We start from the raw sequence: 14,123 nt of genomic DNA on the forward strand, positions 1-14,123 counted from the left end.
AACACTTGGCGCATTAGTGATTGTGAAATATTCCTGTTTTTTTATTTCTTTGTCAACACTAACTCATAGTTGCAGCTTCCTGCTAATAAAATCACCAGTTTACTGGTGTCTGGCTTCCTTCACGAACACGCAGATCTCTGATAAAACGGCCTTTAATCAACACGACAGAATCATCACAACGACAGCAAATTGACTGATATAATGTATTTAATAAAGACGGGGTTCGGTTTTCCCGGCAGACATTGAGACAGAAGAAGCGGTGGCGTACGCTGGTTTTCGCTTGAAAACTGAAAACCGGCCTTAACTCAATAGAAGCCGAACGGCTGCGGCGCCGCACTTTGACTCTGGTTTCCTGTTGACCCGGCTTCGGTCACAAACACGCCCATCTCTGACAACAGGGCCTTGGGGATCGGGTGTGCGTGGCGGGACACGTAGAGACTCCTCAGACCCTGCGCCATCGGAGAGGGTTTGTAGGTGGTGCACGACTCTCCGCTCAGACTCGGCGCACATTCCACCTTCCACTTGAAGAACATTCGGCCGTGCTGCAGGGCGCAAACATCCTGCTTGTCTCCCGCCGACAGAACCCGGTCACATTCTCCCAACAGGTCGTCGTCCCAGTTGTTGTCCTGATCCCACACTTCGAACCGGACCCTCTGGCCCGCGGACAGGTCCTGGGTGCCCAGGTCAAGCACACTACCCCAGTGCGGGTCGTTGTTGTTGTAGATGACGCGCGTGCGGTGAAACACCACGTTGTTGAAAAACACCTTCACGTAACCGTCGGTTGCTGTGGTGTGGTCCCCCCACAGGCCGCTGCCCCGTTCCACGGTGATGATGACCCGTGCCATGCCTTTCCGGGTGGGGCAGCACTCTTGGTTTACCGCCGGGTCGTTGTGGCACTGGCACACGCAGGGATCCCTGGAGTCGCTCTTGACACCGGCCCGGCAGGGCTCGCTGCAGTTCCTCCACAGGCCTCTCTCCAGGATGTAATGGCTGATGGCCGAGCGTAGGTTTTTCCGGGCGGGGTGGTCCACCTGCAGCAGCTCGTGGAGAGAGTTCAGAGAGTACGAGACTATATCTGGGTTCAGCGGCAGAGTGTTCAGCCACTCTTCGTAGGCCGCCGGATTCTTGTCAGCGGAGAAGAGAAGGTCTGGTTCTGTGGTTTGCCCCCCTTTTATTTCTGTGAACCTACAAAGCATTTCAGTTAAACAGTGTGGCCATTGTGGGTGAACACGAGCCCCCCCCCATCTGATCTGCACCTGTCGTTGAAGAGGCCAGAGAAGGACGTCTTGAATTCCATCTTCTCCGTGTCCTTCTTGCAGTGCTTCATTTCGGATTTCATGGTGGCCTTGACGGTGGCGGACGCCTCCGCCTCCAGGCACATCTGCACCTCTTCGGTGCTGAGGCCCTGCAGGCTGGCCTGGCACTGCCTGATGCTGGTCACGGAGTGGGCGCTTCCCCCCAGCCTCACCTGGAAACACAGATCTTAAACCGTGTGGCAGCAGGAAAGAGCGGACTGTAATGACGCAGCCTCTCTGAGAGCTTTGCTTCACCTTGGTGATGTAGTGGGTGCCAAAGTTGTCGATCAGTTTGTAAAATCTCGCCTTGTACTCGGGGCTGTAGGTTTTTGGAAGCCCTCTCACCGCTCGGAGAAACTCGTTGCTCAGCTTGGGAGAGTCGGACACTCGGAGGCTTCGGCACCAAAACAAGGACAGAGGTGAAGACCGGTAAAATATGTAACATTTGCGGCCAGAGGTAAGGAGGCTCTTGTCACCTGTAGAAGGTACAGGACGTGCCCTGGCTGGTGAAACTGAACTTGTCGTTCTTAGTTTTCTCCATGGAATACTCCGCCAGCTTGGAGTGGGTGCCGGCCAGCATCATCGAGGCCGCTTTGTTGCCCTTTTGGATGTCTAAATTTGTCTGCCAGTTGTTATCGACAGAAGAGCTACTGGACGTGACCAGAGACTCGCTGGACCGGTGGAGTTTGCTGGTTATCTGCATGGTGCAGGAGGCCTTTGACCTCCAGTCCACCACAGACACGGGCAGCTTCTGCTTCTTGTTCTCCAGATAAGGGTTGCTGCACAGCGTGCACGTCTTGTCCTTGAGTTTCCACTGATTCATGTCGATCACGAAGGCCCCTTTACGTTCCAGCTTTGTGATATCGAAGCCTTCGCCAGCCAAGTTGGAACCTGGGGCAAATTCTGCATCCAGGCATTCTTTGGGTGTGCCCTGTGTGCACGACTGACGCGTGCACGGAGGGAGCGACACCATGACGCCGATCCAGGCGTAGATCTTCAACGGGAGCATTTTGCTGGCTGATGGAACCAAACTGACAGTTTATCCTGAAAGTAAAAGGTGGGTTTAAAGGTTAAAAGGTGGGTTTTGCATGAGTAACGCAAAACACAACGATTTCCTCATTACTTTGGATTAATGATAGTTTGTTAAAGTCAACATAAATTAATTTATACGGTTGAAACGATATTTGTATTTGGAGAAATAAAAAATGCTGCTTGTTGATTTTTGTGCCCTTTGTGGGAGCTCACGCAGTCCGGTAAAGGGTTTAGCTAAAACAATGCAGCACTTTCGGTTTTACGGTATCGACAAGCTACTCTTTTTCTTGTGGTGTACCCCAAGGCCCTATTTTAAGTTCCCCGTGTTTGCTGTAAAACCTTTTGATGATTATAGAGGGCAGAACAAAACCCTGCTTTTATTATTTCCTTTGGTTTCTAAAAAAAAATGTTCCTTGACATACAAAATATCTGTATATTCCAGTCTGCTCATTCTTGCCTGTCTGTCTATCGCATTTGTCCTCAGTTGTACTGCAAACAAATTCTAAAATATCAATGAAAATGTTATTCTCCGTTAAACGTCTGCTGAAATAACCACTACCAGTGCAGTGAACAAGTTTAAAACACCCCAGATAATCAAGCCTGATGCTGAATAAGTTGCCCCTCTAAAATCAAGCGCACAGGAGTACTCACCTCTGTCCTGCCTGGTCTTGACTGACACATTTCAAACTACAAGTTCTTCGTATTTAAAGGGTTTTTTTTAAAAAAAAGGTGTTGGTGGGTAGGGTGGTCTAATGAAATGGAACAGCTTCAGCGATGTTGATCATTACAGGGGAGGAGTTGTCGCTCAGCATCGACAGAGGCGGATGTGACAACATGAAAGCTGGTTTCCAGTTAGTAAAAAAAACCAGACACCACTGACTTGTCATTTCTCTAAAGTGGTGGGGGCTGTGGCTAAAGCAACAGCCAGATCAGCCTGGCGGAACGCCATTAGACTGTGAGAACCTTGAATATTAAGTGGTTTGGAGGACGTAAGGGTTGAGTTAGGCTGAAGATAATGCTTGGTTTGATCTTACTGCTGGGGGTGATGTGGGGCTCTCTCTGACAGCACCTCATCCATACGGACGCCCTGCTGGCCTCGGGCCCAGCTAAACCTGTCCTCGGTTTTCTGAAGGGTTTTCTTGCATGTGTTCCCTTTATGGTTTTGCTATTTTATAAGATTGGCAGGTGTTTGAGTGCTTTGAGCACAGAAGCTTCTCGGCCTCATTGGCAGCCTGAACAGGACACGTTGTGGCTTGTGGAGCCGATTGTCCATAGCTTTTCCACAGAGTATTCAGCCGACTCTGAATAAGTGCCAGTCAAAGAGTCATCAAAAAGCCATTCTATTTGCCTGAATTAATATCTAAACTGAGTTTTTATCAACAGGCAAGGTGCACTACAGACCCACTGGATCACAGGCAGATTTTGCTTCCTGTTCTTCAGAAAAGTGTTGGGAGCCTTTGGTTGCAATTCCACAGATTCATGCTGATCCCAAAGGCTCATTTCTCTTCCAGTTTTGTGATATCAAAGCTTCCCCGCAGCTTAATCCGTCCTTTCTGCGCGTCGGATGTGTGCAGTGAAGGAAAGACAGAATGAGATGGGCACAGATGCAAATATTCAAACAAATCATTCTGTGATTTATCCTGAAAAAGAAATGCAACATAAAGGAACACACCTTTCTGCCTTTGTGCACTCACAGAGGGGTTTAATGTTTCTTTAAGCTAAATTCTGAGGGTGTAAATGTGCTGAGGCTGATTCGTTGATTTAAAAACTACCAATTTTCTCAAACCAGGTATGAGTAATAGACTGTCAATAGTTAACAAATTTCCAATTTGGAGTTGTATCTGTATGGGAAGATGAGTAATAACCTAATAATACAGAAACAATTATTATTCTAATTAGTAATTTGAATGTCATAAAACAATATACCTCCAATTCTGAAAATATTTGATTGAAAAAAAACCTCGTCAAAATAACCCTAACAGACTGTCGTTAAAGAAAAAAAAAGAACAATACGTTTAATAGCAGAAGCGGTAAATACAATATTTCCGCCTGTATTAAAGGCAGCTGCGAGTAGTCAAAGTGCCATGAAACGTCCTAAATAGGGCCGGAAGTGAACGATCGCTGCTTTCAAATTAAAGTTTCACCCGACGTTTGTTGACCGTTTTTGTTCATTATGAAAAGTGTAAAACATGTCACGGACCCGAACATCCTCTCCAGGCTCATATTAGTTTTGCTAAATGAAGTTTGTTTCGGCGAATCACAAAAAGTGCGTCATTTAATCGCGCTCTCATCGCACCATTGCTGCCGCTGACGGATTAGTGTGAAAATCCCAACCGGAAGTCACAGCCGTCACTATCTCTGTAGTTTAAGATGCTTTGGAGACAGTGAAGGGGACTTGAGGCCGCCGACAGGAAAACGGGATTTTTCACCTCCTGGATTATATCCAGCGCGAATTAAAGGTGGGCGACAGCAGCATGGGAAAGCAACAAAAGTAGCCTCAACGGTCGCTGGTCAGTGGGCTCCGATATCTCCTTAGAACCAATTATCGGACATCTGTAGCGGACGACTTGCTAGCCCGCAGTCCTTTTCCAAAAAAAAAAATTCCGCCCCGGGATTACGGATTTTATCCGTTCTTTAATAGCATTACGAAAGCTAACCGCCACCAAGCGCACCATATTAAATCCATCTGTTTCGATGGAGGCAGCGGCATCGGTCCGCAGGAGCCCGCACAAATCTCAGCGCTAGGATCGGTCTAGCATCCTCTGGAGTTCCATGGATTTCGGACACCTACAGCATCCCTGTCCGGGACGCGTTCCATCCTGCGCTTCTGTGCTGGAACGCTAACCTCCGAGGAAGCCTGCTCGACACGTTTGCTCCCCCTGTGGCCGAAGTTCATCCATCCCGGCGGGGTAGAGGCGTTACATAGTTGTAACAGCAGCGTGTCGCCTTGACTCGAAGCTCCTTTGACCTTTGGCCATTGCGAGCTGAAGTGTTAAAGTCGGACATTCTATAATCTTTCGGGTTGTTTTCTCTTATTTTAGCGCGAGGTTGCCAATGGGGGGGGCAGGGGGTAACGCGTAAAGACGGTTTGAGTCGAATGCAGTGACTCCAAATTGGTGGATTTTCACAATAAAAGCATCGAGAGGAAAAAAGGACGGCTCGCCAATGCTATGTGATATTTTAGCGCAGGACACATGTGCAGGACACACACTCGTCATGGCTTCTAGGCGCCACACACGCCGGGTAGTGTTGAAGGACCCGTTAGCGCCCAGCTAGAAGGAAAAGAGCACAACATAGAACCCCCAAAAGAAATGCAATGGTGTCTCACAAGGTGGTCGTCGCAATAATTCTGTTGAACGTGTATATAGGTGTACAGTCTGTTTTCTATTTATTCGGGGGGGTCCTGGTGACGGGCTTGTTTGCAATGGCGTTCTTAAATGCACCCAGACTGCTGGACTGGGCCAATTCTCCACCCCACCTCCAGTTTAACAAATACGTCCTGACGGGATATCGGCCCATCTCTTCCGTGCAAGACTGCGTCAGAAGCCTGTTTTACCTGCACAACGAACTCGGGAACATTTACAGCCACGGTGAGTAGCCTGCGAGTGAAAACCGAGCCCCGAACCATTCTATGCAAATGCTTTGTGAAGTGTCTGGTGGTTGTTTCTTTGTTTGTTTCCTCAGCAACAGCGAAAATATACATAATTGCATTCATCTCAGTTCTGTTATACAGCAGGCCCCTGTTCTCCGCGGGCCCTTGCACACCTGCACTGTTATGACTGAATGAAATTCCATCCAGGGAGGAGCTGAATTTGTGGTGGAGACGTTCCTCAGCTTAATCTCCTGAAATGCACATGTAGAAGGGATGAGAGCAGCTGTTGCTCCTTCTACCTGTTTATTAACGCACGTTTCCCCTCCCGGCTTTAAGGCAGATTAGTTTTACCTGAGTTCTAGGATAAGAAATGACGAAACCCTCTCAGCTTTTACTTTATCCGAAGCGTCCTCCTGACCGTTTCGTCACATGTGGCCCTAAATGCTAACGTTGCACAGCAATTTGCCATTTGTCTAATAGGTTCGTGTGAAATTAATTGCAGCGCAGCGTTAATCTGTGCCGTCCTGGGTGCACCGAGGTGTCAGCTCGTTGCTAATCCGCCTCGCGTTTCTCCGTTCCCACTCTAATTATATTAGGAACTGAAGGCTCCTTCTGCTGCCTGTCTGAGTAGCACCTGAACACACCGGGTAACGACTGCCTGCGTCACCACGGAATCGCACAACTTTCTGGTCCGGGCTGCATAACGAGTGAACACGGACGTCGTTTGTCGCGTTAGAGGAGGTCGTCTGTGTGGACTCTGGAGGAGGTCTTTGCTCCGTCCAATCCAGCGTGGAGCTGAGAATGACGGTGGGGAAGGGGAAGGGGGGGTGGTTCAGCGGATTAGAGATAACGCCTAAAATAGATGTGTTAGAGGAGATGGAATTGCCCGTATCACCTGGCCGGGACAGAAGCACTGACATTGAAAAAGGCAGAGTGGGCAGAAAAAAGCGTAAGAGGAGCGCAGCGTTCGAGGCTTCGGGGGGGAAAACGATGACAACGGCGACGCGTTTATGCTAAACACGGAGGTTTTGTGCTCTGCCCCACATTACCCCGCTACTCTTACCCCCCCCCCCCCCCCCCCCCCCCATGTTGTCCTTTCATTAAAAGAGATTTTCTGCCCCTATATATACACACATCGATATATAAATTCAGGATTGTGTAATAGAGTCGTAATTCCATGTTGGGACACGATGGTGAAAGTTCAGTTTCCTTGGGAATGCTCTGGCAGGAGGTCACAGCTGTGTGCATCCAATAATAACCCTCCCCCCCGCCCTCCTCTCTCCAGGTATCCCGCTGCTTTGCTTCCTGGTGCTGCTGCCGCTCAACATTCCCTGGTCCCAGATCAGCGTCACGTGGTTGGGCGTGGTGCACTTCCTGGCCTGCCTGTCCCCCCAGCTGGGCTCCGTGGTGTATCACCTCTTCATGAACCACGAGGGCGGCGAGCCGGTCTACCACACCCTCCTGAAGCTGGACGTGTGTGGGATCTGCATGATCAACACTCTGGGTGAGACGTCTCCTGCGCGCGTCAGCAGATTCCGTCCCCGTCCGTCATCCGGCTTCGCTACGTTGGCTCTGAGGCCAGATCCACCCCGACTATTGATTGTTAATGGTCTCCCTCTGAAGGATTTAGCCAGGACCGCGTCCCAGTATCGATCAGGCCGGAACATTATTTCCTTTCTTCAAAAAATTGGTCAATGCAAACGAATCAAGATTGTAAAAGCGGATCCTAAAATGATCAACTCTTTGAGCCAATAACCTTTGCCTGGGACGGTTTGAACTTCCCGACGTCATAACCCATAATAAGTTATGCATTAACTGTAATTACGGTGCAGCGTCAGCGAGACCCGGAGTTTTAATTACACTCGCCGTTGCGTTTATTGTGGCTTTAACAAACCTCCAGATTACTGCAGATTAGCGGAGTCGTCTGCTTGGTTTTGGCGTCACATCCCGTCCCTGTGTGTCCCTCTGCCTCAGGAGCGTTGCCCATCGTCTACACCACGCTGCTGTGCTACCCCTTCATCCGCTCCGTGGCGCTGCTGGTCTACATCCTGCTGTCCAGCCACGCCATCTACTGCGCCGTGACGGCCAGGAGCAGCGTCCGCCGCCTGCGCTCCTTCGCCTGGCAGGCTCTCTTCCGCTTCTCCTTCTTTCTACTACGCTGGGTGGGTCTGGGCGGCGGGAGCCCCACCTCGCTGCGCCACTTCCTCATGATGGACGCGCTGGCCGTGCTGGGCGGGGTCATCAACATCACACGCATCCCGGAGCGTTTTCGTCCAGGCCTTTTTGACTACTGGTGCAACAGCCACCAGATCATGCACGTACTGGTGGTGGGCTCCATCCTTTACCTCCACTGGGGCGTGCTGGACGACCTGCTATGGATCAACAGCTACAACTGTCCCTCGGATTGACCCCTCCCACCACTGCAGCCCCCGTCCTCCCCCCAAAAAACAGTGGACGTCGGGGACCTCGGGGCGGGCGGGGGGTCTGCAGAGGGGAGGAGAGGTCGTGCGGGGCGCCACCTGCAGCCACCATCACCTCCAGCCTCAAGCTCAGAATGTTCATATCTTTACCCGTCCTGGTACTCGTGTGCGAGATGTCTGTCAAGTAGCACGCACAAATGTCTCTGACTCTTACAAACATGGACGCACACGCCGCACACGCCACAACAAAACACGCTCTTAGCAGAACATGGAGCGGCTGATTATATTAAAGGCTGTGAGAAAAGGTCGGGAAGCCTTTGATAGTATTTTAGCGTTAGATTTAGCTAACTGATTTCACGTTCTCGCATCCCCCTCGGATCCCACAACCGTGTCCTAGCTCATGCACGTGCAAGCGCCGAAGTGGTGCAGGAAGCTCTCGGATTCATCCACAACCCTTTGTTTTTTTGGGGTCACTCCGTGCACGTTTCTGCCACCACCTCCGTCTTATGTGTGTTTTAGGGTGGGGGGGTCGATTCCCTCAACCGCAGCTTTACCCACTTAGTCGCACTTGAGCTCAGTGCCAACACGATTCGGCCATTGGATCGGAAAACCTTCAGGTTCGTGCAAGTTTCTCCGGGCTAAACGTTCGCCAAAGTTTGCCTTCGGATGTCGCTGAGCAAAATATTAATTTATCACAACGGGAAAGCAGATCGGCACCACTGTGGTACCAACGCTGTCATGGCAACAGCGGATGCGAGACGAGAAGTTGCCACCTCAGAACGGCCAACGTTGGCTCTGGCTTTGTTGCATATTGACAAAATATGCGTAAAGTGTTGCCCTCCGAGCTGTTAAATCTTTTTTTTTCGCTGTCCAAAGCCAGATCGGGCCGCAGTCGTTTGGTCGCTGTGCAGGATGAGATCCGGTCCCGTTCTGGTGGATCTGTGCCAATCTGAGGATGAGTTTCTGGCTTCTGAAGCCCTGTGGTATCCTTAAAGATCCGTCTATGCAATGTGGCTGGCGGGTTCTGCCTGGAGAACTTCAAAGATTTAAAAAGTTTGATGTTTAACTCGACTTTGTGGTCGTATTATTGGATTTGCGGCACTCGGGTGAAGAGAGGGGCGGAGCTGTCAACTGATCGCCACCTGGTGGTGAGTTGGCTCCGATGGTGGGGGGGGGTGCCGGACAGACCCGGCAGACCCAAACGTGTTGTGAGGAGCTGCTGGGAACGCCTGGCAGAGTCTCCTGTCAGAAGGAGCTTCAACTCACATCTCCGGGAGAGCTTTGACCATGTCCCGGGGGAGGGGGGGGACATTGAGTCCAAGTGGACCATGTTCCGTGCCTCCATTGTTGAGGCGGCTGACCGGTGCTGTGGCCGCAGGGTGGTTGGCGCCTGTCGTGGCGGCAATGCCCGAACCCGCTGGTGGACACCAGCGGTGAGGGATGCCGTCAAGCTGAAGAAGGAGTCGTATCGGGCCTTACTGGCCTGTGGGACTCCTGAGGCAGCAGATAGGCCTGGGCCAAGCGGAGTGCAGCTACGGCCGTTGCCGAGGCAAAGACCCGGGCATGGGAAGAGTTCGGTGAGGCCATGGAGAGCGACTTTTGGATGGCTTCGAAAAGGTTCTGGACCACCATCCGGCATCTGAGGGGGGGGAAGCAGTGCACTGTCAACACTGTGCTGCTGACCTCAACTCGGGATGTTGTGGATCGGTGGAAGGAATACTTCGAGGACCTCCTCAATCCCACCAACACACCTTCCAGTGAGGAAGTAGGGCCTGGGGACCTGGAGATGGGCTCTCATATCTCCGGGGCTGAAGTTGCCGAGGTAGTCAAAAAACTCCTCGGTGGCAAGGCCCCGGTGGTGGATGAGATCCGCCCAGAGTCCCTTAAGGCTCTGGATGTTGTAGGGCTGTCGTGGTTGACTCGACTCTGCAACATCGCGTGGACATCGGGGGCGGTGCCACTGGATTGGCAGACCGGGGTGGTAGTCCCTCTTTTTAAGAAGGGGGACCGGAGGGTGTGTTCCAACTATAGGTGATCACACTCCTCAGCCTCCCTGGTAAGGTCTATTCAGGGGTACTGGAGAGGAGGGTCCGCCGGATAGTTGAACCTCGGATTCAGGAGGAGCAATGTGGTTTTCGTCCTGGGCGTGGAACAGTGGACCAGCTCTACACCCTCAGCAGGGTCTTCGAGGGTGCATGGGAGTTTGCCCAACCAGTCCACATGTGTTTTGTGGACTTGGAGAAGGCATTCGACCGTGTCCCTCGGGGGGTCCTGTGGGGGGTCCTCCGAGAGTATGGGGTGTCGGGCCCGCTGATACGGGCTGTCCGCTCCCTGTACGATCGGTGTCAGAGTTTGGTCCGCATTGCTGGCAGTAAGTCGAACTCGTTTCCGGTGAGGGTTGGCCTCCGCCAGGGCTGCCCTTTGTCACCGATTCTGTTCATAACTTTTATGGACAGAATTTCTAGGTACAGTCATGGTGTTGAGGGGGTCCGGTTTGGTGACCTCAGGATCGGGTCTCTGCTTTTTGCAGATGATGTGGTCCTGTTGGCGTCATCGGCCCGTGACCTCCAACGATCACTGGATCGGTTCGCCGCCGCCTGTGAAGTGGCTGGGATGAGAATCAGCACCTCCAAATCCGAGGCCATGGTTCTCGACCGGAAAAAGGTGGAGTGCCTTCTCCGGGTCAAGGAGGAGATCCTGCACCAAGGGGAGGAGTTCAAGTACCTCGGGGTCTTGTTCACGAGTGAGGGAAGAATGGAGCAGGAGGTCGACAGGTCGATCTTCGTTCCTACCCTCACCTATGGTCATGAGCTTTGGGTCATGACCGAAAGAACAAGATCACGGGTACAAGCGGCTGAAATGAGCTTCCTCCGTAGGGTGGCTGGGCTCTCCCTTAGAGATAGGGTGAGAGGCTCTGCCATCAGGGAGGAGCTCGGAGTAGAGTCGCTGCTCCTCTGCGTTGAGAGGAGCCAGATGAGGTGGCTTGGGCATCTAGTTAGGATGCCCCCTGGACGGCTCCCTGGTGAGGTGTTCAGGGCATGTCCCTCCGGTAGGAGACCCCCAGGAGACCCAGGACACGTTGGAGAGACTATGTCTCTCGACTGGCCTGGGAACGCCTGGGGATCCCTCCAGATGAGCTGGAAGAAGTAGCTGGGGAGAGGGAAGTCTGGGCTTCTCTTCTTAGGATGCTGCCCCCGCAACCCGACCCCGGATAAGCGGTAGAGGATGGATGGACGTTTAACTCTGCTCGGTGTCGGCCGTCATTGCCGTTAATTTTGCCGTCAACTGGATTTTATGTTCCGCCCGATTTGCACTTTTTGACTGAAGCCTGATTGGAGGTTAAAACAGGCTGTTTGGGTTTCCCACAGTGCACTTCTGTTCTACGAATCTCAGCCAGAAATGATCGTTTCTACCTTTGTGATTGCTTCGCCACTGAGTTCCTCTGTAGTTTTCCATTTTAAAAATACTGTTGCACTTTTTTCCCCCCAACTATACGCCGACCGGCTGCCAGTCATCGCGCCATGTCACCTCCTCGGGCTCCGCACGGCTCCTGTTTCCCCTCACTCATACAGAAACCTCACTCCAAAGAATCAGACTCTTCTTCATGTTCGAGACTCTGAAACGAGGCGATCAGATCATTATTACGAAGTCGGTGTGTTTTGGTCACTGGATGAAAAAACGAATGCATGAAAGTAGCTTGTAGCGTTGCTCGCGGCGACCGTGTGGGTCCAACAGTCGGCTCAGAACAGACGCGGGACGTTCCACGTTCTCAAAAGGGCTGTGCATCAAAATAGATCCCAATTATTAAGCCTATAAATAATGTACATACATGTAAGTAGATTTTATATACAAGCAGTGCAAATTAAAGGCCCAGATTGATTTTTCTTAAAATCCAGAAAATGCTACATACACTCAAAAATATGCTTAAAACAATGAAATAGTTTGATTGTGTCAAATTTCGCTGCCTGTAAATTCAACCAGAAGCCAATTTGGTGACTATGCATGATGAGAAATTGCAATGAAAGTGAATTTACACTGAACATATGCAATAAAGACAAGTGTTTTTTAAAAAAAAAACCACTTGTCAGAAGATAAGGACGACAGTCCCTACAAATAGGGTAGAGTGTCAAAGGTCATATTACCGTGTAATTACAAGAGGAAGTAGCACACCACCCAAATCAGTAGTGACCTTTCTCACTCAAATTAGTTCCATTAAAATCTGACGGCCTTTTCCATAGGAATGAAAATGCGTTGTTTTTGGTATATTTGGAGTGTATAAGCTGCTCCTCCACAGCCAAAGTGGCATCAGACAGAGGGCAAGCGCGGCTCAGTGCTTCAGTGTCAACACCTAAGACCTGACACACAATAAAACTGAAATTAGTTTCGTTTCTGGGGATGTGAAACGTACCAAAAACGCATCGGCTTTACTCTCCTGCACTCGTGGGAACGACGTTGTTGGTGGGCTTGTGAATACCTCATGACAACCACCGGTCTATCTATGCAGTACCAGCTGGAGGACAAGTCTCTTTTCCCGTGTGTGGCGGTTAAAAGCAGCTCTCTGGGGCTTCACTCCATCGTCCTTGGTCTCCCACTTCTCAGGGTGCCATATCAGTAGCTGGAACATGCGGCGCCTGACCTCTGCTGTCAGAAACATGGCTGTGAGACTGTGACCTACCTCCTCCTGCCCGTTCTGTCCAGTCTGTTCACGCTTCGAGAACTGAAGTGGATATGGAGGGAGAGGGGAGATGGAGTGGGGTTTTTTTCCGTAAAATGATGTTGCAGAAGTGTCTATATGTCAAAAAAAGAAAGGAAAATGACTCGATATGTCAGTATATCTCCAACACACTAGTTTTTACTGGGACACAGGTGCTGGACAGCCTGTTCTTAATGCTCATGTGTATTCTTACATATTCTGACTATTCTTATCCTTAAATCTGAATATCACAGCCGCAGATGTAACCTGGCTCCATCTAGTGGAGACTCGTGCTGCTACCCCCGATTGAGGCGTTGCGAGGGTGTCTGCTGGGATTTGCTGTCATTCTCCCGGATTGTTTGGTCTGTACGAGGCGCGCACATGAGTTTCCCTGCGGGGTCCCTGCGAGCACTGGCCGGGCTCGGTGCCTCTCTCCAGTCCGTGTTCCTGCAACCCCGTGAACAGAGACCTGCAGCTGGTCCCGCCGTCCCACCGCTCACACACTCCAGAACTTCAGTGTCTGACAGACGAGGCTTTCACCCTCCTTTAGTCTCCAGCAACGATTGTGCAATAAACCGAAGTCTATATTTTTAAATCGCTTCCCTCTGCGTGTTATTTCTTGGGACGTGTGACCTGTGTGTGCTTGTTTGAAAGGAGACGTTTTTGTTTAAGGTCTGCAAACTGGACATATTTTTGTATTTGTTGTGTCACGAGCCGAATTCTGGGAGAGAAAAAAAAACTAGGTTTCTCAATCGAAAATTGCAACCAGATTATTTACTGTTATTCACAACATTAATGGAACGATGATAGTCAACAAAACACAAATTCTAGAATTATATTAGAGAGAAACTGTTTAAAATATTACTTGCGCCATCATAAATGCTCATTAGAATGATGGAGGACGCTCACCTCGGCCGAACTACGAACTCCTACTACTCGAAATACATTTCCCATAATGCAACTGATCTGTAATAGGTCCGCCGTTCAGCGAGGAGGCCCAGCAGCTTCATTTATCTCTGCGGGCTTGCGGATGGAATGATTGCTGTAGAAACGTTTTAAATATAGAAATGAGAAGAGGTGAGAACTGGTAA

The 14,123-nt window shown here is 50.6% G+C and overlaps 2 protein-coding genes across 2 annotated transcripts; one reads left to right on the top strand and one right to left on the bottom strand.

Moving 5' to 3' along the window:
• Positions 1-189: 189 nt before the first annotated feature.
• LOC130515286 (perforin-1-like) lies at positions 190-3,122 on the bottom strand. Its single transcript, XM_057015449.1, has 5 exons — positions 2,979-3,122; positions 1,772-2,339; positions 1,551-1,689; positions 1,257-1,468; positions 190-1,185 (listed from the first exon to the last, which is right to left on the bottom strand). Exons 2-5 carry the CDS (start codon positions 2,302-2,304, stop codon positions 306-308), a joined length of 1,764 nt encoding a protein of 587 aa, XP_056871429.1. The 5' UTR covers positions 2,305-2,339; positions 2,979-3,122; the 3' UTR covers positions 190-305.
• Positions 3,123-4,678: 1,556 nt separating this feature from the next.
• Positions 4,679-13,627, top strand: paqr4a (progestin and adipoQ receptor family member IVa). The gene is made up of 4 exons (XM_057015473.1): positions 4,679-5,917; positions 7,205-7,423; positions 7,894-9,322; positions 13,287-13,627. Exons 1-3 carry the CDS (start codon positions 5,644-5,646, stop codon positions 8,325-8,327), a joined length of 927 nt encoding a protein of 308 aa, XP_056871453.1. The 5' UTR covers positions 4,679-5,643; the 3' UTR covers positions 8,328-9,322; positions 13,287-13,627.
• Positions 13,628-14,123: the final 496 nt, after the last annotated feature.

The sequence above is a fragment of the Takifugu flavidus genome, chromosome 18, assembly GCF_003711565.1.
Source record: "Takifugu flavidus isolate HTHZ2018 chromosome 18, ASM371156v2, whole genome shotgun sequence".
Classification (NCBI taxonomy): Eukaryota; Metazoa; Chordata; class Actinopteri; order Tetraodontiformes; family Tetraodontidae; genus Takifugu; species Takifugu flavidus.

What these genes read in the sequence shown, in the direction of transcription:
- paqr4a (XM_057015473.1), top strand. Translation starts at nt 5,644, where the DNA reads ATGGTGTCTCACAAGGTGGTCGTCGCAATAATTCTGTTGAACGTGTAT. An exon ending in CGGGAACATTTACAGCCACG is followed by an intron (nt 5,918 to 7,204) that starts GTGAGTAGCCTG and finishes TCCTCTCTCCAG; the next exon opens with GTATCCCGCTGCTTTGCTTC. An exon ending in CTGCATGATCAACACTCTGG is followed by an intron (nt 7,424 to 7,893) that starts GTGAGACGTCTC and finishes CCTCTGCCTCAG; the next exon opens with GAGCGTTGCCCATCGTCTAC.
- LOC130515286 (XM_057015449.1), bottom strand. Translation starts at nt 2,304, where the DNA reads ATGCTCCCGTTGAAGATCTACGCCTGGATCGGCGTCATGGTGTCGCTC. An exon ending in ACGTCCTGTACCTTCTACAG is followed by an intron (nt 1,690 to 1,771) that starts GTGACAAGAGCC and finishes TTGGTGCCGAAG; the next exon opens with CCTCCGAGTGTCCGACTCTC. An exon ending in TCTGGCCTCTTCAACGACAG is followed by an intron (nt 1,186 to 1,256) that starts GTGCAGATCAGA and finishes AATGCTTTGTAG; the next exon opens with GTTCACAGAAATAAAAGGGG.